This window comes from Petromyzon marinus, unplaced genomic scaffold (assembly GCF_048934315.1).
Source record: "Petromyzon marinus isolate PM22_M1 ecotype Great Lakes invasive population unplaced genomic scaffold, UKy_Petmar_22M1.pri1.0 PM_Scaffold_429, whole genome shotgun sequence".
Lineage (NCBI taxonomy): Eukaryota > Metazoa > Chordata > Hyperoartia > Petromyzontiformes > Petromyzontidae > Petromyzon > Petromyzon marinus.
In genome coordinates, this window is record NW_027423423.1 from 10818 (window position 1) to 38042 (window position 27225).

Here is a 27225-nt window from a genome sequence, read left to right on the forward strand (position 1 = left end):
GGACCATAAATATATAATTATTTAATTACCACAACCACCACCACAACAACAACCGTAGCTTGTGAGATATACAGAGACCAGGCATAGAGAGACAGAGACTCGCATAGAGACTCACACAGACACTTACACAGACACTCACACACACAGACACTCACACAGACACACACAGAGACTCACACAGACACAGAGACTCACACAGAGACTCACACAGCCACAAAGACTCACACAGACACAGCCACAAAGACTCACACAGACACAGAGACTCACACAGACACAGACTCACACAGATACTCACACAGACACTCACACAGACACAGACTCGCACAGACACAGAGACTCACACAGACGGAGACTCACACAGACACAGAGACTCACACAGACACAGAGACTCACACAGACAGAGACTCACACAGACAGAGACAGACACACACAGACACAGAGACTCACACAGACTCTCACACACACAGACTCACACACACACAGAGACTCACACAGACACACACACAGAGACTCACACAGACACAGAGACTCACACAGACACAGAGACTTACACGGACACACACAGAGACTTACACAGACACACACAGAGACTCACACAGACACACACAGACACACACACAGAGACTCACACAGACACAGCGACTCGCACAGACTCGCACAGAGACTCACACACAGAGACACAGACTCACAGACTCACACAGACTCACACAGACTCACACAGAGACTCACACAGACACACACAGACAGACACAGACAGACACAGAGACTCACACAGACACAGAGACTCACACAGAGACACACACACACAGACACACACAGACAGACACAGACTCACACAGACACACAGACTCACACAGACACAGAGACTCACACAGACTCACACAGACACAGACTCACACAGAGACTCACACAGAGACTCACACACAGACTCAGACAGACACAGACTCACACAGACACAGAGACTCACACAGAGACTCACACAGAGACACACAGACTCACACAGACTCACACAGACACAGAGACACACACAGACTCACACAGAGACTCACACACAGACACACACAGACTCACACAGACACAGAGACTCACACAGAGACTCACACACACACACAGACACAGAAACTCACACAGAGACACAGAGACTCACACAGAGACTCACACAGACACACAGAGACTCACACACAGACTCACACAGAGACACACTCACAGACACAGAGACTCACACACAGACACAGACTCACACAGACACAGACTCACACAGACACAGAGACTCACACAGACACAGAGACTCACACAGACACACACAGACAGACACAGACACACACAGACAGACACAGAGACTCACACACAGACACAGACTCACACAGAGACTCACACAGACACTCACAGACACACAGACTCACACAGACACAGAGACTCACACAGACACACACTCACAGACACAGAGACTCACACACAGACACAGACTCACACAGACACAGAGACTCACACAGACACAGAGACTCACACAGACACACACAGACAGACACAGACACACACAGACAGACACAGAGACTCACACACAGACACAGACTCACACAGAGACTCACACAGACACTCACAGACACACAGACTCACACAGACACAGAGACTCACACAGACACACACTCACAGACACAGAGACTCACACACAGACACAGACTCACACAGACACAGAGACTCACACAGACACAGAGACTCACACAGACACACACAGACAGACACAGACAGACACACACAGACAGACACAGAGACTCGCACAGAGACTCACACACAGACTCACACAGACACACAGACTCACACAGACACAGAGACTCACACAGACACAGACTCACACAGACACAGACTCACACAGACACAGAGACTCACACAGACACACAGACTCACACAGACACACACTCACAGACACAGAGACTCAGACAGACACACAGACTCACACAGACACACACACAGACACACAGACTCACACAGACACACACTCACAGACACAGAGACTCAGACACAGACTCACACAGACACACACAGACACACACACAGACACACCCCAGGGTCGAGACCTCAGCCTACCCCCTGGGGGTCACGACCTCAGCCTACCCCCTGGGGGTCACGACCTCAGCCTACCCCCTGGGGGTCACGACCTCAGCCTACCCCCTGGGGGTCACGACCTCTCCACCCCAGGGGTCACGACCTCAGTCCACTCCGAGTGCGCGTAGTTGGCGCTCGATGTCGTCATCGCTGACCCGGGATGATGACGCGGAGGAGGGGGGGAGGGGGAGGTCGTGGGAGGCCGAGGGAGCACGTGACATCTGGGGGGGGAGGGGTGACATGGTCACGTGACACACACACAGTGACATCTGGGGGGGGAGGGGTGACATGGTCACGTGACACACACACAGTGACATCTAGGGGGGGAGGGGTGACATGGTCACGTGACACACACACAGTGACATCTGGGGGGGGAGGGGTGACATGGTCACGTGACACACACACAGTGACATCTGGGGGGGGAGGGGTGACATGGTCACGTGACACACACACAGTGACATCTGGGGGGGGAGGGGTGACATGGTCACGTGACACACACACAGTGACATCTGGGGGGGGAGGGGTGACATGGTCACGTGACACACACACAGTGACATCTGGGGGGGGGAGGGGTGACATGGTCACGTGACACACACACAGTGACATCTGGGGGGGGAGGGGTGACATGGTCACGTGACACACACACAGTGACATCTGGGGGGGGGAGGGGTGACATGGTCACGTGACACACACACAGTGACATCTGGGGGGGGAGGGGTGACATGGTCACGTGACACACACACAGTGACATCTGGGGGGGGGAGGGGTGACATGGTCACGTGACACACACACAGTGACATCTGGGGGGGGGAGGGGTGACATGGTCACGTGACACACACAGTGACACACACAGTGACATCTGGGGGGGGAGGGGTGACATGGTCACGTGACACACACACAGTGACATCTGGGGGGGGAGGGGTGACATGGTCACGTGACACACACACAGTGACATCTGGGGGGGGGAGGGGTGACATGGTCACGTGACACACACACAGTGACATCTGGGGGGGGGAGGGGTGACATGGTCACGTGACACACACACAGTGACATCTGGGGGGGGAGGGGTGACATGGTCACGTGACACACACACAGTGACATCTGGGAGGGGAGGGGTGACATGGTCACGTGACACACACACAGTGACATCTGGGGGGGGGAGGGGTGACATGGTCACGTGACACACACACAGTGACATCTGGGGGGGGGAGGGGTGACATGGTCACGTGACACACACACAGTGACATCTGGGGGGGGAGGGGTGACATGGTCACATGACACACACACAGTGACATCTGGGGGGGGAGGGGTGACATGGTCACGTGACACACACACAGTGACATCTGGGGGGGGAGGGGTGACATGGTCACGTGACACACACACAGTGACATCTGGGGGGGGGAGGGGTGACATGGTCACGTGACACACACACAGTGACATCTGGGGGGGGAGGGGTGACATGGTCACGTGACACACACACAGTGACATCTGGGGGGGGAGGGGTGACATGGTCACATGACACACACACAGTGACATCTGGGGGGGGAGGGGTGACATGGTCACGTGACACACACACAGTGACATCTGGGGGGGGAGGGGTGACATGGTCACGTGACACACACACAGTGACATCTGGGGGGGGAGGGGTGACATGGTCACGTGACACACACACAGTGACATCTGGGGGGGGAGGGGTGACATGGTCACGTGACACACACACAGTGACATCTGGGGGGGGAGGGGTGACATGGTCACGTGACACACACACAGTGACATCTGGGGGGGGAGGGGTGACATGGTCACGTGACACACACACAGTGACATCTGGGGGGGGAGGGGTGACATGGTCACGTGACACACACACAGTGACATCTAGGGGGGGAGGGGTGACATGGTCACGTGACACACACAGTGACATCTGGGGGGGGAGGGGTGACATGGTCACGTGACACACACACAGTGACATCTGGGGGGGGAGGGGTGACATGGTCACGTGACACACACACAGTGACATCTGGGGGGGGGAGGGGTGACATGGTCACGTGACACACACACAGTGACATCTAGGGGGGGAGGGGTGACATGGTCACGTGACACACACACAGTGACATCTGGGGGGGGAGGGGTGACATGGTCACGTGACACACAGTGACACACACACAGTGACACCCACAGTGACACACACAGTGACATCTGGGGGGGGAGGGGTGACATGGTCACGTGACACACACAGTGACATCTGGGGGGGGAGGGGTGACATGGTCACGTGACACACACACAGTGACATCTGGGGGGGGAGGGGTGACATGGTCACGTGACACACACACAGTGACATCTGGGGGGGGAGGGGTGACATGGTCACGTGACACACACACAGTGACATCTGGGGGGGGAGGGGTGACATGGTCACGTGACACACACACAGTGACATCTGGGGGGGGAGGGGTGACATGGTCACGTGACACACACACACAGTGACATCTGGGGGGGGAGGGGTGACATGGTCACGTGACACACACACAGTGACATCTGGGGGGGGAGGGGTGACATGGTCACGTGACACACACACAGTGACATCTGGGGGGGGAGGGGTGACATGGTCACGTGACACACACACACAGTGACATCTGGGGGGGGAGGGGTGACATGGTCACGTGACACACACAGTGACATCTGGGGGAGGGGTGACATGGTCACGTGACACACACACAGTGACATCTGGGGGGGGAGGGGTGACATGGTCACGTGACACACACACACAGTGACATCTGGGGGGGGAGGGGTGACATGGTCACGTGACACACACAGTGACATCTGGGGGGGGAGGGGTGACATGGTCACGTGACACACACAGTGACACACACACACAGTGACACACAGTGACACACACACAGTGACACACAGTGACACACACAGTGACACACCGTGACACAGTGACACACACAGTGACACACACACAGTGACACACACAGTGACACACACAGTGACACACGCAGTGACACACCGTGACACACACAGTGACACACACACAGTGACACACACAGTGACACACAGTGACACACACAGTGACACACACAGTGACACACAGTGACACACACAGTGACATACCCCGTGACACACACACACAGTGACACACACAGTGACATACCCCGTGACACACACACAGTGACAAACACACACAGTGACACACACAGTGACACACACACAGTGACAGTAACACACACAGTGACACACACAGTGACACACACACACAGTGACACACAGTGACACACACACAGTGACACACACACAGTGACATACCCCGTGACACACACACAGTGACACACACAGTGACACATACACACAGTGACACACACACACAGTGACATACCCCGTGACACACACACACAGTGACATACCCCGTGACACACACACAGTGACACACACACACAGTGACACACACAGTGACACACACACAGTGACACACACAGTGACACACCCCGTGACACACCCCGTGACACACACAGTGACACACACACAGTGACACACACAGTGACACACACACAGTGACACACACAGTGACACACACAGTGACACACAGTGACACACACAGTGACACACCCCGTGACACACAGTGACACACACAGTGACACACTCCGTGACACACAGTGACACACACAGTGACACACACACAGTGACACACAGTGACACACACACAGTGACACACAGTGACACACACAGTGACACACACAGTGACACACACACACAGTGACACACACAGTGACACACACACAGTGACACACACAGTGACACACACACAGTGACACACACACAGTGACACACAGTGACACACACACAGTGACACACACAGTGACACACACAGTGACACACAGTGACACACACACAGTGACACACACACAGTGACACACACACAGTGACACACACAGTGACACACACAGTGACACACACACAGTGACACACACAGTGACACACACACAGTGACACACACAGTGACACACACACACAGTGACACACACACATACCTTGCCGCTGGTCTCAATGCCGATCTCGTCCAGGACTTGAGCGACGATGGAATCTCCCTCCTCCTCATCCCCAGACTCCTCAAACATCGAGTCCAGCGTTTCACTGACTGACAGGTCAACATGTTAGTTAGCTAGCTAGTTAGCTAGCTAGTTCACTAACTAGCTAACTAACTAGCTAGTTAGTGAACTAGATAGAATCTCCCTCCTCCTCATCCCCAGACTCCTCAAACATCGAGTCCAGCGTGTCACTGACTGACAGGTCAACAGGTTAGTTAGCTAGCTAGTTAGTTAGTTAGCTAGTTCACTAGCTAGTTAGATAGCTAGTTAGTGAACTAGCTATCTAATTAAAATCTCCCTCCTCATCCCCAGACTCCTCAAACATCGAGTCCAGCGTGTCACTGACTGACAGGTTAACAGGTTAGTTAGCTAGTTAACTAGTTAGTGAACTAGCTAGTTCACTAACTAGCTAGCTAGTTATCTAGTTAGTGAACTAGTTAGAATCTCCCTCCTCATCCCCAGACTCCTCAAACATCGAGTCCAGCGTGTCACTGACTGACAGGTAAACAGGTTAGTTAGCTAGCTAGTTAACTAACTAGCTAACTAGCTAACTAGCTAGTTAGTGAACTAGTTAGAATCTCCCTCCTCATCCCCAGACTCCTCAAACATCGAGTCCAGCGTGTCACTGACTGACAGGTAAACAGGTTAGTTAGCTAGCTAGTTAACTAACTAGCTTGCTAACTAACTAGCTAGTTAGATAGTTATTGAACTAGATAGAATCTCCCTCCTCCTCATCCCCAGACTCCTCAAACATCGAGTCCAGCGTGTCACTGACTGACAGGTCAACAGGTTAGTTAGCTAGCTAGTTAGTTAGCTAGTTAGTGAATTAGCTAGCTAGTGAACTGGCTAGCTAGTTAGTGAACTGGCTAGTTAGCTAGTTAGTGAACTAGCTAGTTAGTGAACTGGCTAGCTAGTTAACTAGCTAGTTAGTTCACTAGCTAGTTAGCTAGCTAGTTAACAAGTTAGTGAACTAGCTAGCTAGTTAGTGAACTAACTAGCTAGTTAGAATCTCCCTCCTCCTCATCCCCAGACTCCTCAAACATCGAGTCCAGCGTGTCACTGACTGACAGGTCAACAGGTTAGTTAGCTAGCTAGTTAATTAGCTAGTTAGTGAACTAGCTAGTTCACTAACTAGCTAGTTAGTTAACTAGTTAGTGAACTAGTTAGAATCTCCCTCCTCCTCATCCCCAGACTCCTCAAACATCGAGTCCAGCGTGTCACTGACTGACAGGTCAACAGGTTAGTTAGCTAACTAGTTAACTAGTTAAGTAGCTAGTTAGCTAGTTAGTTAACTAGTTAGCTAGTGAATTAGCTAGTTAGTGAGCTAGCTAGTGTACTAGTTAGCTAGTTAGTGAGCTAGCTAGTGTACTAGATAGCTAGTTAACTAGTTAGTGAACTAGCTAACTAGTTAGTGAACTAGCTAGTTAGTGAGCTAGTTAGTGAACTAGCTAGCTAGTTAGCTAGTTAGTGAACTAGTTAGAATCTCCCTCCTCATCCCCAGACTCCTCAAACATCGAGTCCAGCGTGTCACTGACTGACAGGTCAACAGGTTAGTTAGCTAGCTAGTTAGCTAGCTAGTTCACTAATTAGATAGTTAGATAGCTAGTTAGCTAGTTAGTGAACTAGTTAGAATCTCCCTCCTCCTCATCCCCAGACTCCTCAAACATTGAGTCCAGCGTGTCACTGACTGACAGGTCAACAGGTTAGTTAGCTAGCTAGTTAGTTAACTAGTTAGTGAACTAGTTAGTTTGCTAGCTAATTAGTTCACTAGCTAGCTAGTTAGTGAACTAGCTAGTTAGTGAACTAGTTAGTTAGCTAGTTAGTGAACTAGCTAGCTAATTAGCTAGGTGAGTGGTAGGTGAGTGGTGAGTGAGTGGTAGGTGAGTGGTAGGTGAGTGAGTGGTAGGTGAGTGGTAGGTGAGTGGTGAGTGGTAGGTGAGTGAGTGGTAGGTGAGTGGTAGGTGAGTGAGTGGTAGGTGAGTGGTAGGTGAGTGGTGAGTGGTAGGTGAGTGGTAGGTGACTGAGTGGCAGGTGAGTGGTAGGTGAGTGGTAGGTGAGTGAGTGGTAGGTGAGTGGTAGGTGAGTGGTGATTGGTAGGTGAGTGGTAGGTGAGTGGTGAGTGAGTGGTGAGTGGTAGGTGAGTGGTAGGTGAGTGAGTGAGTGAGTGGTAGGTGACTGAGTGGTAGGTGAGTGGTAGGTGAGTGGTAGGTGAGTGAGTGAGTGAGTGGTGAGTGGTAGGTGAGTGGTAGGTGAGTGAGTGAGTGGTAGGTGAGTGGTAGGTAAGTGGTAGGTGAGTGGTAGGTGAGTGAGTGGTAGGTGAGTGAGTGGTAGTTGAGTGGTAGGTGAGTGGTAGGTGAGTGGTAGGTGAGTGAGTGAGTGGTGAGTGAGTGGTTGGTGAGTGGTGAGTGGTAGGTGAGTGGTAGGTGAGTGGTATGTGAGGAGACTCACTCATCTCCTCACTCATCTCCATCTTAGCATTTTGCTTGTTGAAGGCCTCCATCATCTTCATTGTCTTCATGGGGTCCATCTCCTTGCTCACCGATCCCATCGTCTGCACCACCACCACCACCACCGCCACAACCACCACAACCACCACAACATTAACCACAACCACCACCACCACAATATTAACCACAACATTAACCACAACATTAACCACAACCACCACCACAACATTAACCACAACCACCACCACAACATCAACCACAATCACAACATTAACCAAAACCACCACAACATTAACCACAACATTAACCGCAACATTAACCACAACCACCACAACATTAACCACAAAATTGACCACAACCACCACAACATTAACCACAACCACCACAACCACCACAACCACCACCACAACATTAACCACAACATTAACCGCAACATCAACCACCACAACCACCGCATTAACCACAACCACCACCACAACATCAACCACAACCACAACATTAACCACAACCACCACATTAACCACAACATTAACCACAACCACCACCACAACATTAACCACAACCACCACCACAGCATCAACCACAATCACAACATTAACAACCACCACAACATTAACCACAACATCAACCACTACCACCCACACACTCACCCACCTACCCACCAACCCACTCACTCACCCACTCACCAACCTACCCACTCACTTATCCACTCACTCACTCACCTACCACACATTCACCTACCCACCCACCTACCCACTCACTCACCTACCACTCACTCACCTACCCACTCACTGACTCACCTACCACTCGCTCAGTAACCTACCACTCACTCACCTACCTACCCACTCACTGACTCACCTACCCACTCACTGACTCACCTACCCACTCACTCACCTACCACTCACTGACTCACTGACTCACTCACCCACTCACTGACTCACTCACTCACCTACCACTCACTCACTCGCCCACTCACTCACTCACCCACCCACTCACCCACTCACTGACTCACCCACTCACTCACTCACCCACACACTCACTCACCCACTCACTCACTCAGCCACCCACCCACCCACTCACTCACCCACCCACTCACCCACTCGCCCACTCACCTACCACTCACCCACTCACCCACCCACCCACCCACTCACTCACCCACCCACTCACCCACTCACTCACCCACTCACTCACTCACCCACCCACCCACTCACTCACTCACCCACTCACCCACCCACCCACCCACTCACTCACCCACCCACTCACCCACTCACCCACCCACTCACTCACTCACTCACCCACCCACTCACCCACTCACTCACCCACTCACTCACTCACTCACCCACCCACTCACCCACCCACCCACTCACCTTAGCGGTACTCGCCATGGCCGAAGCCATCTTCACCTGCGAGCCAGCCAGCTGGGCCTGTGTCTCCACGCTGGTGATTTGTGTCCCTACTCACTCACTCACTCACCTACCACTCACTCACTCATTCACCCACTCACTCACTCACTCACCCACTCACCCACTCACTCACCCACTCACTCACTCACCTACCACTCACTCACTCACCTACCACCCACTCACTCACTCACCTACCATTCACTCACCCACTCACTCACTCACCTACCACTCACTCACTCACCCACTCATTCACCTACCACTCACTCACTCACCTACCACTCACTCACTCACTCACCCACCCACTCACTCACCTACCACTCACCTACCACTCACTCACTCACTCACCTACCACTCACTCACTCACCTACCACTCACTCACTCACTCACCTACCACTCACCCACTCACTCACTCACCTACCACTCACTCACTCACCCATTCACCTACCCACCCACTCACTCACTAACCCACTCACTCACTCATTCACCTACCACTCACTCACTCACTCACCCACCACTCACTCACTCACCCACTCACTCACTCATTCACCTACCACTCACTCACTCACTCACCCACTCACTCACTCACCTACCATTCACTCACTCACTCACCCACCCACTCACCCACCCACTCACCCACCCACCCACTCACCTTAGCGGTACTCGCCATGGCCGAAGCCATCTTCACCTGCGAGCCAGCCAGCTAGGCCTGTGTCCTCACGCTGGTGATTTGTGTCCCTACTCACCCACTCACTCACCTACCACTCGCTCACTCACTCACCCACTCATTCACTAACCCACTCACTCACTCACCCACTCACCCACCCACCCATTCACCCACTCACCCACCCACTCACTCACTCACCCACTCACTCACTCACCCACTCACCCACCCACCCACCCACTCACCCACCCACCCACTCACCCACTCACCCACTCACCCACTCACTCACCCACTCACTCACTCACCCACCCACCCACTCACCTTAGCGGTACTTGCCATGGCCGAAGCCATCTTCACCTGCGAGCCAGCCAGCTGGGCCTGTGTCCTCACGCTGGTGATTTGTGCCCCTACTCACTCACTCACCCACCACTCACCTACCACTCACTCACTCACTCACCTTAGCGGTACTCGCCATGGCCGAAGCCATCTTCACCTGCGAGCCGGCCAGCTGGGCCTGTGTCTCCACGCTGGTGATTTGTGTCCCTACTCACTCACTCACTCACCTACCACTCACTCACTCACTCACCCACTCATTCACTCACCCACTCACTCACTCACCTACCACTCACTCACTCACTCACCCACTCACCCACTCACCCACCCACTCACTCACCCACTCACCCACTCACCCACCCACTCACTTACCCACTCATTCACTCACCCACTCATTCACTAACCCACTCACCCACTCACCCACCCACCCACTCACTCACCTACCCACTCACCTTAGCGGTACTTGCCATGGCCGAAGCCATCTTCACCTGCGAGCCGGCCAGCTGGGCCTGTGTCTCCACGCTGGTGATTTGTGTCCCTACTCACTCACTCACTCACCTACCACTCACTCACTCACTCACCCACTCATTCACTCACCCACTCACTCACTCACCTACCCACCCACTCACTCACTCACTCACCCACTCACCCACCCACTCACTCACTCACCCACCCACTCACTCACCCACCCACTCACCCACCCACCCACCCACTCACCTTAGCGGTATTCGCCATGGCCGAAGCCATCTTCACCTGCGAGCCGGCCAGCTGGGCCTGTGTCTCCACGCTGGTGATTTGTGTCCCTACTCACTCACTCACTCACCTACCACTCACCCACTCACTCACTCATTCACCTACCCACTCACCCACTCACTCACTCACCCACCCACTCACCCACTCACTCACCCACTCACCCACCCACTCACTCACCCACCCACCCACTCACTCACCCACCTACTCACCTTAGCGGTACTCGCCATGGCCGAAGCCATCTTCACCTGCGAGCCGGCCAGCTGGGCCTGTGTCTCCACGCTGGTGATTTGTGTCCCTACTCACTCACTCACTCACCTACCACTCACCCACTCACTCACTCATTCACCTACCCACTCACCCACTCACTCACTCACCCACCCACTCACTCACCCACCCACTCACCCACTCACTCACCCACCCACCCACTCACCTACTCACCTTAGCGGTACTCGCCATGGCCGAAGCCATCTTCATCTGCGAGCCGGCCAGCTGGGCCTGTGTCTCCACGCTGGTGATTTGTGTCCCTACTCACTCACTCACTCACCTACCACTCACCCACTCACTCACTCATTCACCTACCCACTCACCCACTCACTCACTCACCCACCCACTCACTCACCCACCCACTCACCCACTCACTCACCCACCCACCCACTCACCTACTCACCTTAGCGGTACTCGCCATGGCCGAAGCCATCTTCATCTGCGAGCCGGCCAGCTGGGCCTGTGTCCTCACGCTGGTGATTTGTGTCCCTACTCACTCACTCACTCACCTACCACTCACTCACTCACTCACCCACCCACTCACCCACCCACTCACCCACCCACCCACTCACCTTAGCGGTACTCGCCATGGCCGAAGCCATCTTCACCTGCGAGCCGGCCAGCTGGGCCTGTGTCCTCACGCTGGTGATTTGTGTCCCTACTCACTCACTCACTCACCTACCACTCACTCACTCACCTACCCACTCACTCACTCACTCACCCACTCACTCACTCAGCCACCCACCCACCCACTCACTCACCCACCCACTCACCCACTCGCCCACTCACCTACCACTCACTCACTCACCCACTCACCCACCCACCCACCCACTCACTCACCCACCCACTCACTCACTCACCTACCACTCACTCACTCACCTACCACTCACTCACTCACTTACCCACTCATTCACTCACCCACTCATTCACTAACCCACCCACCCACCCACTCACCCACTCACTCACCCACCCACCCACCCACCCACTCACCCACTCACTCACCCACTCACCTTAGCGGTACTCGCCATGGCCGAAGCCATCTTCACCTGCGAGCCAGCCAGCTGGGCCTGTGTCCTCACGCTGGTGATTTGTGCACCCACGGCCAGCGACCTCTGGCGCTGCTGACGCAGCCGGACGAGCTGGCGGGCGAGCGTGCGGCAAGCCTCAGAGTTTCCGCTCTTCGCCATGCGGCGAATCTCCGCTTCCTTGGGGTGGGTGGGTGGTGGGTGGGGTGGGTGGGGTGGGTGGGTGGTGGGTGGGAGTTAGCGTGTCTACTACCATCCACCACGTGTCTACCACCCACCCACCCAGTGTCTACCACCCACCCACCCAGTGTCTACCACCCACCCACCAGTGTCTCCCACCCAGTGTCTACCACCCACCCACCATTGTGTACCACCCACTCAGTGTCTACCACCCACCCACCAGTGTCTACCACCCACCCACCAGTGTCTCCCACCCAGTGTCTACTACCATCCACCACGTGTCTACCACCCACCCACCCAGTGTCTCCCACCCAGTGTCTACCACCCACCCACCAGTGTCTCCCACCCAGTGTCTACCACCCACCCACCAGTGTCTACCACCCACCCACCAGTGTCTCCCACCCAGTGTCTACTACCATCCACCACGTGTCTACCACCCACCCACCCAGTGTCTCCCACCCAGTGTCTACCACCCACCCACCAGTGTCTCCCACCCAGTGTCTACCACCCACCCACCAGTGTCTCCCACCCAGTGTCTACCACCCACCCACCAGTGTCTACCACCCACCCACCAGTGTCTACCACCCACCCACCAGTGTCTACCACCCACCCACCAGTGTCTACCACCCACCCACCAGTGTCTACCACCCACCAGTGTCTCCCACCCACCCACCAGTGTCTCCCACCCAGTGTCTCCCACCCACCCACCAGTGTCTACCACCCACCCACCAGTGTCTCCCACCCAGTGTCTACCACCCACCCACCCAGTGTCTACCACCCACCCACCAGTGTCTACCACCCACCCACCAGTGTCTACCACCCACCCACCAGTGTCTACCACCCACCCACCAGTGTCTACCACCCACCCACCAGTGTCTACCACCCACCCACCAGTGTCTACTACCCACCCACCAGTGTCTCCCACCCAGTGTCTACCACCCACCCACCCAGTGTCTTACCACCCACCCACCAGTGTCTCCCACCCAGTGTCTACCACCCACCCACCAGTGTCTACCACCCACCCACCAGTGTCTACCACCCACCCACCAGTGTCTACCACCCACCCACCAGTGTCTACCACCCACCCACCAGTGTCTACCACCCACCCACCAGTGTCTACCACCCACCAGTGTCTCCCACCCACCCACCAGTGTCTACCACCCACCCACCCAGTGTCTCCCACCCAGTGTCTACCACCCACCCACCAGTGTCTACCACCCAGTGTCTACCACCCACCCACCAGTGTCTACCACCCACCCACCAGTGTCTCCCACCCAGTGTCTACTACCATCCACCACGTGTCTACCACCCACCCACCCAGTGTCTCCCACCCAGTGTCTACCACCCACCCACCAGTGTCTCCCACCCAGTGTCTACCACCCACCCACCAGTGTCTACCACCCACCCACCAGTGTCTCCCACCCAGTGTCTACTACCATCCACCACGTGTCTACCACCCAGTGTCTACCACCCACCCACCAGTGTCTCCCACCCAGTGTCTACCACCCACCCACCAGTGTCTACCACCCACCCACCAGTGTCTCCCACCCAGTGTCTACTACCATCCACCACGTGTCTACCACCCACCCACCCAGTGTCTCCCACCCAGTGTCTACCACCCACCCACCAGTGTCTCCCACCCAGTGTCTACCACCCACCCACCAGTGTCTCCCACCCACCCACCAGTGTCTCCCACCCAGTGTCTACCACCCACCCACCAGTGTCTACCACCCACCCACCAGTGTCTACCACCCACCCACCAGTGTCTACCACCCACCAGTGTCTACCACCCACCCACCAGTGTCTACCACCCACCCACCAGTGTCTACCACCCACCAGTGTCTACCACCCACCCACCAGTGTCTACCACCCACCCACCAGTGTCTACCATCCACCCACCAGTGTCTACCACCCACCCACCAGTGTCTACCACCCACCCACCAGTGTCTACCACCCACCCACCAGTGTCTACCACCCACCCACCAGTGTCTACCACCCACCCACCAGTGTCTACCACCCACCAGTGTCTACCACCCACCCACCAGTGTCTACCACCCACCCACCATTGTCTACCACCCACCCACCAGTGTCTACCACCCACCCACCAGTGTCTACCACCCACCCACCCAGTGTCTACCACCCACCCACCAGTGTCTAGCACCCACCCACCAGTGTCTACCACCCACCAGTGTCTACCACCCACCAGTGTCTACCACCCACCCACCAGTGTCTTCCACCCACCCACCAGTGTCTACCACCCACCCACCAGTGTCTACCACCTACCCACCAGTGTCTACCACCCACCAGTGTCTACCACCCACCCACCAGTGTCTACCACCCACCCACCAGTGTCTACCACCCACCAGTGTCTACCACCCACCCACCAGTGTCTACCACCCACCCACCCAGTGTCTACCACCCACCCACCAGTGTCTACCACCCACAAGTGTCTACCACCCACCCACCAGTGTCTACCACCCACCCACCAGTGTCTACCACCCACCCACCAGTGTCTACCACCCACCCACCAGTGTCTACCACCCACCCACCAGTGTCTACCACCCACCCACCAGTGTCTACCACCCACCCACCAGTGTCTACCACCCACCCACCAGTGTCTACCAACCACCCACCAGTGTCTACCACCCACCAGTGTCTACCACCCACCCACCAGTGTCTACCACCCACCCACCAGTGTCTACCACCCACCCACCCAGTGTCTACCACCCACCAGTGTCTACCACCCACCCACCAGTGTCTCCCACCCACCCAGTGTCTACCACCCACCCACCAGTGTCTCCCACCCACCCACCATTGTCTACCACCCACCCACCAGTGTCTCCCACCCACCCACCATTGTCTACCACCCACCCACCAGTGTCTACCACCCACCAGTGTCTACCACCCACCCACCAGTGTCTACCACCCACCCACCAGTGTCTACCACCCACCCACCAGTGTCTACCACCCACCCACCAGTGTCTACCACCCACCCACCAGTGTCTACCACCCACCCACCAGTGTCTACCACCCACCCACCAGTGTCTACCACCCACCCACCAATGTCTACCACCCACCCACCAGTGTCTACCACCCACCCACCAGTGTCTACCACCCACCCACCAGTGTCTACCACCCACCCACCCAGTGTCTACCACCCACCAGTGTCTACCACCCACCCACCAGTGTCTCCCACCCACCCAGTGTCTACCACCCACCCACCAGTGTCTCCCACCCACCCACCATTGTCTACCACCCACCCACCAGTGTCTCCCACCCACCCACCATTGTCTACCACCCACCCACCAGTGTCTACCACCCACCAGTGTCTCCCACCCCCCGTGTCTCTCCACGTGTCTCCCCGTGTCTCTCTCTCTCCCCGTGTCTCTCCCCGTGTCTGCCCTGTGTCTCTCTCCCCCCCCTGTGTCTCCCCTGTGTCTCTCCCCGTGTCTCTCCCCGTGTCTCCCCGTGTCTCCCCGTGTCTCCTCCCCACCAGCTGCTTCTCCTGGCTGCTGCGATCTCTCTCCCCGTGTCTCTCTCTCCCCCCGTGTCTCTCTCCCCCGTGTCTCCCCGTGTTTCCCCGTGTCTCTCTCTCCCCGTGTCTCCCCGTGTCTCTCCCCGTGTCTCTCCCCGTGTCTCCCCCCCCGTGTCTCCCCCCCCGTGTCTCCCCGTGTCTCTCCCCGTGTCTCTCCCCGTGTCTCCCCGTGTCTCTCCCCGTGTCTCTCCCCGTGTCTCTCCCCGTGTCTCTCCCCGTGTCTCTCCCCGTGTCTCTCCCCGTGTCTCCCCGTGTCTCTCTCCCCGTGTCTCCCCGTGTCTCCCCGTGTCTCTCCCCGTGTCTCCCCGTGTCTCCCCGTGTCTCTCCCCGTGTCTCCCCGTGTCTCCCCGTGTCTCTCCCCGTGTCTCTCCCCGTGTCTCCTCCCCACCAGCTGCTTCTCCTGCTTCTCGAGGCTGCTGCGGTCTCTCTCCCCGTGTCTCTCTCTCCCCCCGTGTCTCCCCGTGTCTCCCCGTGTCTCTCCCCGTGTCTCTCCCCGTGTCTCTCCCCGTGTCTCCCCGTGTCTCTCTCTCCCCCCGTGTCTCCCCGTGTCTCTCCCCGTGTCTCTCTCTCCCCGTGTCTCCCCCCGTGTCTCTCCCCGTGTCTCCTCCCCACCAGCTGCTTCTCCTGCTTCTCGAGGCTGCTGCGATCTCTCTCCCCGTGTCTCCCCCGTGTCTCCCCGTGTCTCTCTCTCTCCCCGTGTCTCTCTCTCTCCCCGTGTCTCTCTCTCTCCCCGTGTCTCTCTCCCCGTGTCTCTCTCCCCGTGTCTCTCTCCCCGTGTCTCTCTCTCCCCGTGTCTCTCTCTCCCCGTGTCTCTCTCCCCGTGTCTCTCTCCCCGTGTCTCCCTCTCTCCCCCGTGTCTCTCTCTCCCGTGTCTCCCCGTGTCTCCCCGTGTCTCTCTCTCCCCGTGTCTCTCTCTCCGTGTCTCTCTCCCCGTGTCTCTCTCCCCGTGTCTCCCCGTGTCTCCCCGTGTCTCCCCGTGTCTCTCTCTCTCCCCCGTGTCTCTCTCTCTCCCCGTGTCTCTCTCCCCGTGTCTCTCTCCCCGTGTCTCTCTCCCCGTGTCTCCCCGTGTCTCCCCGTGTCTTTCCCCGTGTCTCTCCCCGTGTCTCCCCGTGTCTCTCCCCGTGTCTCCCCGTGTCTCCCCCCGTGTCTCCCCGTGTCTCCCCCCGTGTCTCCCCGTGTCTCCTCCCCACCAGCTGCTTCTCCTGCTTCTCGAGGCTGCTGCGATCTCTCTCCCCGTGTCTCTCTCTCCCCGTGTCTCTCTCTCTCCCCCGTGTCTCTCTCTCTCCCCGTGTCTCTCTCCCCGTGTCTCTCTCCCCGTGTCTCTCTCCCCGTGTCTCCCCGTGTCTCCCCGTGTCTTTCCCCGTGTCTCTCCCCGTGTCTCTCCCCGTGTCTCTCTCTCCCCGTGTCTCCCCCCCGTGTCTCCCCCCGTGTCTCTCTCTCCCCGTGTCTCTCTCCCCCCGTGTCTCTCTCCCCCCGTGTCTCCCCGTGTCTCCCCCGTGTCTCCCCGTGTCTCCCCGTGTCTCTCCCCGTGTCTCTCCCCGTGTCTCCCCGTGTCTCTCCCCGTGTCTCCCCCGTGTCTCCCCGTGTCTCCTCCCCACCAGCTGCTTCTCCTGCTTCTCGAGGCTGCTGCGATCTCTCTCCCCGTGTCTCCCCGTGTCTCTCCCCGTGTCTCTCCCCGTGTCTCCCCGTGTCTCTCCCCGTGTCTCTCCCCGTGTCTCCCCCCGTGTCTCCCCGTGTCTCTCCCCGTGTCTCCCCGTGTCTCCCCCGTGTCTCCCCGTGTCTCCCCGTGTCTCTCCCCGTGTCTCTCCCCGTGTCTCTCTCTCTCCCCGTGTCTCCCCGTGTCTCTCCCCGTGTCTCCCCGTGTCTCCCCGTGTCTCTCTCTCCCCGTGTCTCTCTCTCCCCGTGTCTCTCTCTCCCCGTGTCTCTCCCCGTGTCTCCCCGTGTCTCCCCGTGTCTCCTCCCCACCAGCTGCTTCTCCTGCTTCTCGAGGCTGCTGCGATCTCTCTCCCCGTGTCTCTCTCTCCCCGTGTCTCTCTCTCCCCGTGTCTCTCCCCGTGTCTCCCCGTGTCTCTCTCTCCCCGTGTCTCCCCCGTGTCTCCCCGTGTCTCCTCCCCACCAGCTGCTTCTCCTGCTTCTCGAGGCTGCTGCGATCTCTCTCCCCGTGTCTCCCCGTGTCTCTCCCCGTGTCTCTCCCCGTGTCTCTCCCCGTGTCTCTCCCCGTGTCTCTCCCCGTGTCTCTCCCCGTGTCTCCCCCGTGTCTCCCCGTGTCTCCTCCCCACCAGCTGCTTCTCCTGCTTCTCGAGGCTGCTGCGATCTCTCTCCCCGTGTCTCTCTCTCTCCCCGTGTCTCTCTCTCCCCGTGTCTCTCTCTCTCCCCGTGTCTCCCCGTGTCTCCCCGTGTCTCTCCCCGTGTCTCCTCCCCACCAGCTGCTTCTCCTGCTTCTCGAGGCTGCTGCGGTCTCTCTCCCCGTGTCTCTCTCTCCCCCCGTGTCTCCCCGTGTCTCTCTCTCCCCGTGTCTCTCCCCGTGTCTCCCCGTGTCTCTCCCCGTGTCTCCCCCCGTGTCTCCCCGTGTCTCTCTCCCCCCGTGTCTCTCTCTCCCCGTGTCTCTCTCCCCCCGTGTCTCCCCCCGTGTCTCCCCGTGTCTCCCCGTGTCTCTCTCCCCCCGTGTCTCCCCCCGTGTCTCCCCGTGTCTCCCCGTGTCTCTCTCTCCCCGTGTCTCCCCCCGTGTCTCCCCGTGTCTCTCTCCCCCCGTGTCTCTCTCTCCCCGTGTCTCTCTCCCCCCGTGTCTCTCTCTCCCCCGTGTCTCCCCGTGTCTCTCCCCGTGTCTCTCCCCCGTGTCTCCCCCGTGTCTCCCCGTGTCTCCTCCCCACCAGCTGCTTCTCCTGCTTCTCGAGGCTGCTGCGATCTCTCTCCCGTGTCTCTCTCTCTCCCCGTGTCTCTCCCCCGTGTCTCCCCCGTGTCTCCCCGTGTCTCCTCCCCACCAGCTGCTTCTCCTGCTTCTCGAGGCTGCTGCGATCTCTCTCCCCGTGTCTCCCCGTGTCTCCCCCGTCTCTCCCCGTGTCTCCCCGTGTCTCTCCCCGTGTCTCCCCCCGTGTCTCCCCGTGTCTCCCCCCGTGTCTCCCCCGTGTCTCCCCGTGTCTCCCCCGTGTCTCCCCCGTGTCTCTCCCCGTGTCTCCTCCCCACCAGCTGCTTCTCCTGCTTCTCGAGGCTGCTGCGATCTCTCTCCCCGTGTCTCTCTCTCTCCCCGTGTCTCTCTCTCCCCCGTGTCTCCCCGTGTCTCCCCCGTGTCTCTCCCCGTGTCTCCCCCCCGTGTCTCCTCCCCACCAGCTGCTTCTCCTGCTTCTCGAGGCTGCTGCGGTCTCTCTCCCCGTGTCTCTCTCTCCCCCCGTGTCTCCCCGTGTCTCTCTCTCCCCGTGTCTCTCCCCGTGTCTCCCCGTGTCTCTCCCCGTGTCTCCCCCCGTGTCTCCCCGTGTCTCTCTCCCCCCGTGTCTCTCTCTCCCCGTGTCTCTCTCCCCCCGTGTCTCCCCCCGTGTCTCCCCGTGTCTCCCCGTGTCTCTCTCCCCCCGTGTCTCCCCCCGTGTCTCCCCGTGTCTCCCCGTGTCTCTCTCTCCCCGTGTCTCCCCCCGTGTCTCCCCGTGTCTCTCTCCCCCCGTGTCTCTCTCTCCCCGTGTCTCTCTCCCCCCGTGTCTCTCTCTCCCCCGTGTCTCCCCGTGTCTCTCCCCGTGTCTCTCCCCCGTGTCTCCCCCGTGTCTCCCCGTGTCTCTCCCCGTGTCTCCCCCCGTGTCTCCCCGTGTCTCCCCCCGTGTCTCCCCCGTGTCTCCCCGTGTCTCCCCCGTGTCTCCCCCGTGTCTCTCCCCGTGTCTCCCCGTGTCTCTCCCCGTGTCTCCCCCCGTGTCTCCCCGTGTCTCCTCCCCACCAGCTGCTTCTCCTGCTTCTCGAGGCTGCTGCGATCTCTCTCCCCGTGTCTCTCTCTCTCCCCGTGTCTCTCTCTCCCCCGTGTCTCCCCGTGTCTCCCCCGTGTCTCTCCCCGTGTCTCCCCCCCGTGTCTCCTCCCCACCAGCTGCTTCTCCTGCTTCTCGAGGCTGCTGCGATCTCTCCCCCCGTGTCTCTCTCTCCCCGTGTCTCTCTCCCCCCGTGTCTCCCCCGTGTCTCCCCGTGTCTCCCCGTGTCTCTCCCCGTGTCTCCTCCCCACCAGCTGCTTCTCCTGCTTCTCGAGGCTGCTGCGATCTCTCTGCACCTCGCGCTGAGCACGGCGCAGATCACGACCCTGCTCCTTCAACACCACTGGGGAGACACGGGGGGAGACACGGGGGGAGACACGGGGGAGACACGGGGGGTGGGAGAGACACGGGGGGAGGGAGAGACACGGGGAGACACGGGGGGGAGACACGGGGGGAGACACGGGGGGAGGGAGAGACACGGGGAGACACGGGGAGACACGGGGGGAGACACGGGGGGAGGGAGAGACACGGGGAGACACGGGGAGAGAGACACGGGGGGTGGGAGAGACACGGGGAGACACGGGGAGACACGGGGAGAGAGACACGGGGGGTGGGAGAGACACGGGGAGACGGGGGGGGGAGACACGGGGGGTGGGAGAGACACGGGGAGACACGGGGAGACACGGGGGGTGGGAGAGACACGGGGAGACACGGGGAGACACGGGGAGACACGGGGGGAGAGAGAGACACGGGGAGACACGGGGGCAGACACGGGGGGAGGGAGAGACACGGGGAGACACGGGGGGAGACACGGGGGGAGGGAGAGACACGGGGAGACACGGGGGGGAGACATGGGGGAGAGACACGGGGGGAGCGGAGACACGGGGAGAGAGACACGGGGAGACACGGGGGGGGAGACATGGGGGAGAGACACGGGGGGAGCGGAGACACGGGGAGAGAGACACGGGGAGACACGGGGGGGAGACATGGGGGAGAGACACGGGGGGAGCGGAGACACGGGGAGAGAGACACGGGGAGACACGGGGGGGGGGGGGGAGGAGACACACGGGGAGAGAGACACGGGGAGACACGGGGGGGGGGGGGGGGAGAGACACGGGGGGGAGACACGGGGGGGGGGGGGGAGACACGGGGGGAGGGAGAGACACGGGGAGTGGAGACACGGGGGGTAGCTGAGTGGTGGTGGTGGCTGACACACAGCGTGCTAACCACTGCACCACCACTCCCCACCATTGCTACCACTTTATCACCACCACCATTACCACCACCACCATCATCACCACCACCATCATCATCATCATCACCACCACCATCACCACCACCATCACCACCACCATTATCACATCATCACCATCACTACCATCACCACCACCATCACCACCACCATCACCACCACCATCACCACCATCACTACCATCACCACCACCATCACCATCACCACCATCACCACCACCATCACCACCATCACCACCATCACCACCACCATCACCATCATCACCACCATCACCACCACCACCATCACCACCACCACCATCATCACCACCATCACCATCACCACCATCACCACCACCATCACCACCATCACTACCATCACCACCACCATCACCATCACCACCACCACCATCACCACCACCATCACCACCATCACCACCATCACCACCACCATCACCATCATCACCACCATCACCATCACCACCACCACCATCACCACCACCATCATCACCACCACCATCACCACCACCACCATCACCACCATCACCACCACCATCACCACCACCACCACCATCATCACCACCACCACCATCACCACCATTACTATCATCATCACCACCATCACCACCACCACCATCATCACCACCACCATCACCACCACCACCACCATCACCACCACCATCACCACCACCATCATCACCATCACCATCATCACCATCACCACCACCACCACCATCACCACCACCATCACCATCACCACCACCATCACCATCATCACCACCACCACCATCACCACCACCACCATCACCACCACCACCACCATCACCACCACCATCATCACCACCATCATCATCACCACCATCATCACCACCATCACCACCACCATCACCATCATCACCACCACCACCACCACCATCACCACCATCACCACCACCATCATCACCACCACCATCACCACCATCATCACCACCACCACCATCACCACCACCATCACCACCATCACCACCACCATCATCATCACCACCACCATCACCACCACCACCATCACCACCATCACCACCATCATCACCACCATCACCATCATCACCATCACCACCACCATCATCACCACCACCATCGCTACCACTTTATCACCACCATTACTATCATCATCACCACCATCATCATCACCACCACCACCATCACCACCACCACCATCATCATCACCACCACCATCATCACCACCACCACCATCACCACCACCATCACCACCACCATTATCACATCATCACCATCACCACCACCATCACCACCACCATCACCACCACCATCACCACCACCATCACCACCATCACCACCATCACCACCACCATCACCATCACCACCACCATCACCACCACCATCACCACCATCACCACCATCACCATCATCACCACCATCACCACCATCATCACCATCATCACCACCATCACCACCACCACCATCACCACCACCATCACCACCACCATCACCACCACCATCACCACCACCACCACCATCACCACCACCACCATCACCACCACCACCATCACCACCATCACCATCACCACCATTACTATCATCATCACCACCATCATCATCACCACCACCACCATCACCACCACCACCATCATCACCACCACCACCACCATCACCACCACCACCATCACCACCACCATCATCACCATCACCACCATCACCACCACCATCATCACCATCACCACCACCACCACCATCACCACCACCATCACCACCATCACCACCATCACCATCACCACCACCATCACCATCATCACCACCACCATCACCACCACCATCACCACCACCATCATCACCACCATCATCATCATCACCACCATCATCACCACCATCACCACCACCATCACCATCATCACCACCACCATCACCACCACCACCATCACCACCACCATCATCACCACCACCATCACCCCCATCATCACCACCACCACCATCACCACCACCATCACCACCATCACCACCACCATCATCATCACCACCACCATCACCACCACCACCATCACCACCATCACCACCATCATCACCACCACCACCATCACCACCACCATCATCACCATCACCACCACCATCATCACCACCACCATCGCTACCACTTTATCACCACCATTACTATCATCATCACCACCATCATCATCACCACCACCACCACCATCATCATCATACCACCACCATCATCACCACCACCACCATCACCACCACCATCACCACCACCATTATCACATCATCACCATCACTACCATCACCATCACCACCACCATCACCACCACCATCACCACCATCACTACCATCACCACCACCATCACCATCACCACCATCACCACCATCATCACCACCATCATCACCACCACCACCATCACCACCACCACCATCACCACCATCACCACCACCATCATCACCACCACCATCACCACCACCATCACCACCATCACCACCACCATCACCACCACCATCATCATCACCACCACCATCACCACCACCACCATCACCACCATCACCACCACCACCATCACCACCACCACCATCATCACCACCACCATCACCACCATTACTATCATCATCACCACCATCATCACCACCACCATCACTACCACCACCATCATCACCATCACCACCACCATCACCACCACCACCACCATCACCACCACCATCATCACCACCATCACCACCACCATCATCACCATCACCACCACCACCACCATCACCACCACCATCACCACCATCACCATCATCACCATCACCACCACCATCACCATCATCACCACCACCACCATCACCACCACCATCACCACCACCATCATCACCACCATCATCACCACCATCACCACCACCATCACCACCACCATCACCACCACCACCACCACCATCACCACCATCACCACCACCACCATCACCACCACCATCACCACCACCATCATCATCACCATCACCACCATCACCACCACCATCACCACCACCACCATCACCACCATCACCACCATCATCATCACCACCACCATCACCACCACCACCATCACCACCATCACCACCATCATCACCACCACCACCATCACCACCATCACCACCACCAACATCATCACCACCACCATCACCACCACCACCACCATCACCACCATCACCACCACCATCATCACCACCACCACCACCATCACCACCATCACCACCACCATCATCACCATCACCACCATCACTACCATCATCACCACCACCATCATCACCATCACCACCATCACCACCATCATCATCACCACCATCACCATCACCACCATCACCACCACCATCACCACCACCACCATCACCACCACCACCACCACCATCATCACCACCACCACCATCACCACCACCATCACCACCACCATCACCACCACCAATTTAATGTCTCATCCAGCAGTGGAGAAATGACTTCCGCACTCCCCCCCCATCTCTCAACATGTGTTCGAAATCCGTAGCGCGGATAAGCGGACCCCCTCACCCCCCGGCTCGCCTATCCACTCTACCAATTCAAGCTCCCATTGAGTGTAATGTTAATTGTCGCGTCAAAGGCCTCCCAAGTGTCTGTGTGTCTCTGTCCCTGTGTCTCTGTGTGTATCTCTGTCCCTGTGTCTCTGTGTCTGTGTGTCTCTGTGTGTCTCTCTGTGTCTCTGTCCCTGTGTCTCTGTGTCTCTGTCCCTGTGTGTCTGTGTGTCTCTGTGTGTCTCACTTGTGTCTCTGTGTGTCTCTCTGTGTCTCTGTCCCTGTGTCTCTGTGTGTCTCACTTGTGTCTCTGTGTGTCTCTGTGTGTCTCACTTGTGTCTCACTTGTGTCTCTGTGTGTCTCACTTGTGTCTCTGTGTGTCTCTGTGTGTCTCACTTGTGTCTCACTTGTGTCTCTGTGTGTCTCTGTGTCTCTGTCCCTGTGTCTCTGTGTGTCTCTGTGTGTCTCTGTCCCTGTGTGTCTGTGTGTCTCACTTGTGTCTCTGTGTGTCTGTCCCTGTGTGTCTGTGTGTCTCACTTGTGTCTCTGTGTGTCTCTGTGTGTCTCTGCCCCTGTGTCTCACTTGTGTCTCTGTCCCTGTGTGTCTCTGTGTCTCTGTCCCTGTGTCTCTGTGTGTCTCACTTGTGTCTCTGTGTGTCTCTGTCCCTGTGTCTCTGTGTGTCTCTGTGTCTCTGTCCCTGTGTGTCTCTGTGTGTCTCACTTGTGTCTCTGTGTGTCTCTGTCCCTGTGTCTCTGTGTGTCTCTGTGTGTCTCTGTCCCTGTGTCTCTGTGTGTCTGTCCCTGTGTCTCTGTGTGTCTCTGTCCCTGTGTCTCTGTGTGTCTCTGTCTCTGTGTGTCTGTGTCTCTGTGTGTCTCTGTGTGTCTCTGTGTATGTCTCTGTGTATGTCTCTGTGTCTCTGTGTGTCTCTGTGTGTGTCTCTGTGTGTCTCTGTGTGTGTCTCTGTGTGTCTCTGTGCGTGTCTCTGTGTGTGTCTCTGTGTGTGTCTCTGTGTGTGTCTCTCTGTGTCTCTGTCTGTGTCTCTGCCATTTCTCGCTCACCATCTGCCGTCTTCTTCTTGCCGAAGAGCGCCATTGGTTTCACAGGGCCGTATCTGTGTCTCCTCCTGTCTCTGTGTGTGTCTCTGTGTGTCTCTCTCCGTGTCTCTGTGTGTCTCAGTGTGTGTCTCTCTGTGTGTCTCTCTGTGTGTGTGTCTTTCCGTGTGTCTCTCTGTGTCTCCGTGTGTCTCTCTCCGTGTGTCTCTCTCCCTGTGTCTCTCTCCGTGTCTCTCTGTGTGTCTCTCTCCCTGTGTCTCTGTGTGTGTCTCTGTGTGTCTGTGTCTCCGTGTGTCTCTGTGTGTCTGTGTCTCCGTGTGTCTCTGTGTGTCTGTGTCTCCGTGTGTCTCCGTGTGTCTGTGTCTCCGTGTGTCTGTGTCTCCGTGTGTCTGTGTCTCCGTGTGTCTCTGTGTGTCTCTGTGTGTCTTTCTCAGTGTCTCTGTGTGTCTCTCTCCGTGTCTCTCTCCCTGTGTTTCTGTGGCCAATGGGGGATTGCGTAACCTCACGCGTGACGTCACTAAAGCTTGGCGCCGGAGCCTGACGTCATCGCATACCACTCGTGGGCGCGCATCGTGACGTAGACCAGACGTAGACCATCACGTGAGGAAGGGGGCCCCATGCACGGTGACGTCATCGCGTATGCGGTGGGGGGCGCGCGTCGTGACGTCAACCCATCACGTGAGGGGGAGCCGATTGACATTGACGTCATAGCGTACGTTTTGTGGGCGCGCGT

At 57.6% G+C, this 27225-nt stretch overlaps 1 protein-coding gene across 3 annotated transcripts; it reads right to left on the reverse strand.

The window, feature by feature from the left end:
• Positions 1-8: 8 nt before the first annotated feature.
• CHMP2B (charged multivesicular body protein 2B) lies at positions 9-27057 on the reverse strand. 3 transcript variants are annotated; one of them, XR_012940686.1, is made up of 7 exons: positions 26499-27051; positions 20976-21067; positions 13054-13248; positions 8631-8733; positions 6126-6232; positions 2130-2324; positions 9-2075 (listed from the first exon to the last, which is right to left on the reverse strand). XR_012940686.1 is itself a non-coding variant. In XM_076064411.1 (6 exons), the coding sequence occupies exons 1-6, from the start codon at positions 26530-26532 to the stop codon at positions 2208-2210; spliced, it is 648 nt and encodes a 215-aa protein (XP_075920526.1). In that variant the 5' UTR covers positions 26533-27051; the 3' UTR covers positions 9-2207. The 3 variants fall into 3 exon arrangements, 2 of the variants coding, with proteins under 2 accessions (XP_075920526.1, XP_075920527.1); XM_076064411.1 differs by having other exon boundaries at positions 9-2324; XM_076064412.1 differs by lacking the exon at positions 20976-21067 and having other exon boundaries at positions 9-2324; positions 26499-27057.
• Between the last annotated feature and the right edge of the window lie 168 nt (positions 27058-27225).

What these genes read in the sequence shown, in the direction of transcription:
- CHMP2B (XM_076064411.1), bottom strand. Translation starts at nt 26,532, where the DNA reads ATGGCGCTCTTCGGCAAGAAGAAGACGGCAGATG. An exon ending in AGAAGCAGGAGAAGCAGCTG is followed by an intron (nt 13,249 to 20,975) that starts GTGGGGAGGAGA and finishes ACCCACCCCAAG; the next exon opens with GAAGCGGAGATTCGCCGCAT. An exon ending in GCATTGAGACCAGCGGCAAG is followed by an intron (nt 2,325 to 6,125) that starts GTATGTGTGTGT and finishes CTCCCCCCCCAG; the next exon opens with ATGTCACGTGCTCCCTCGGC.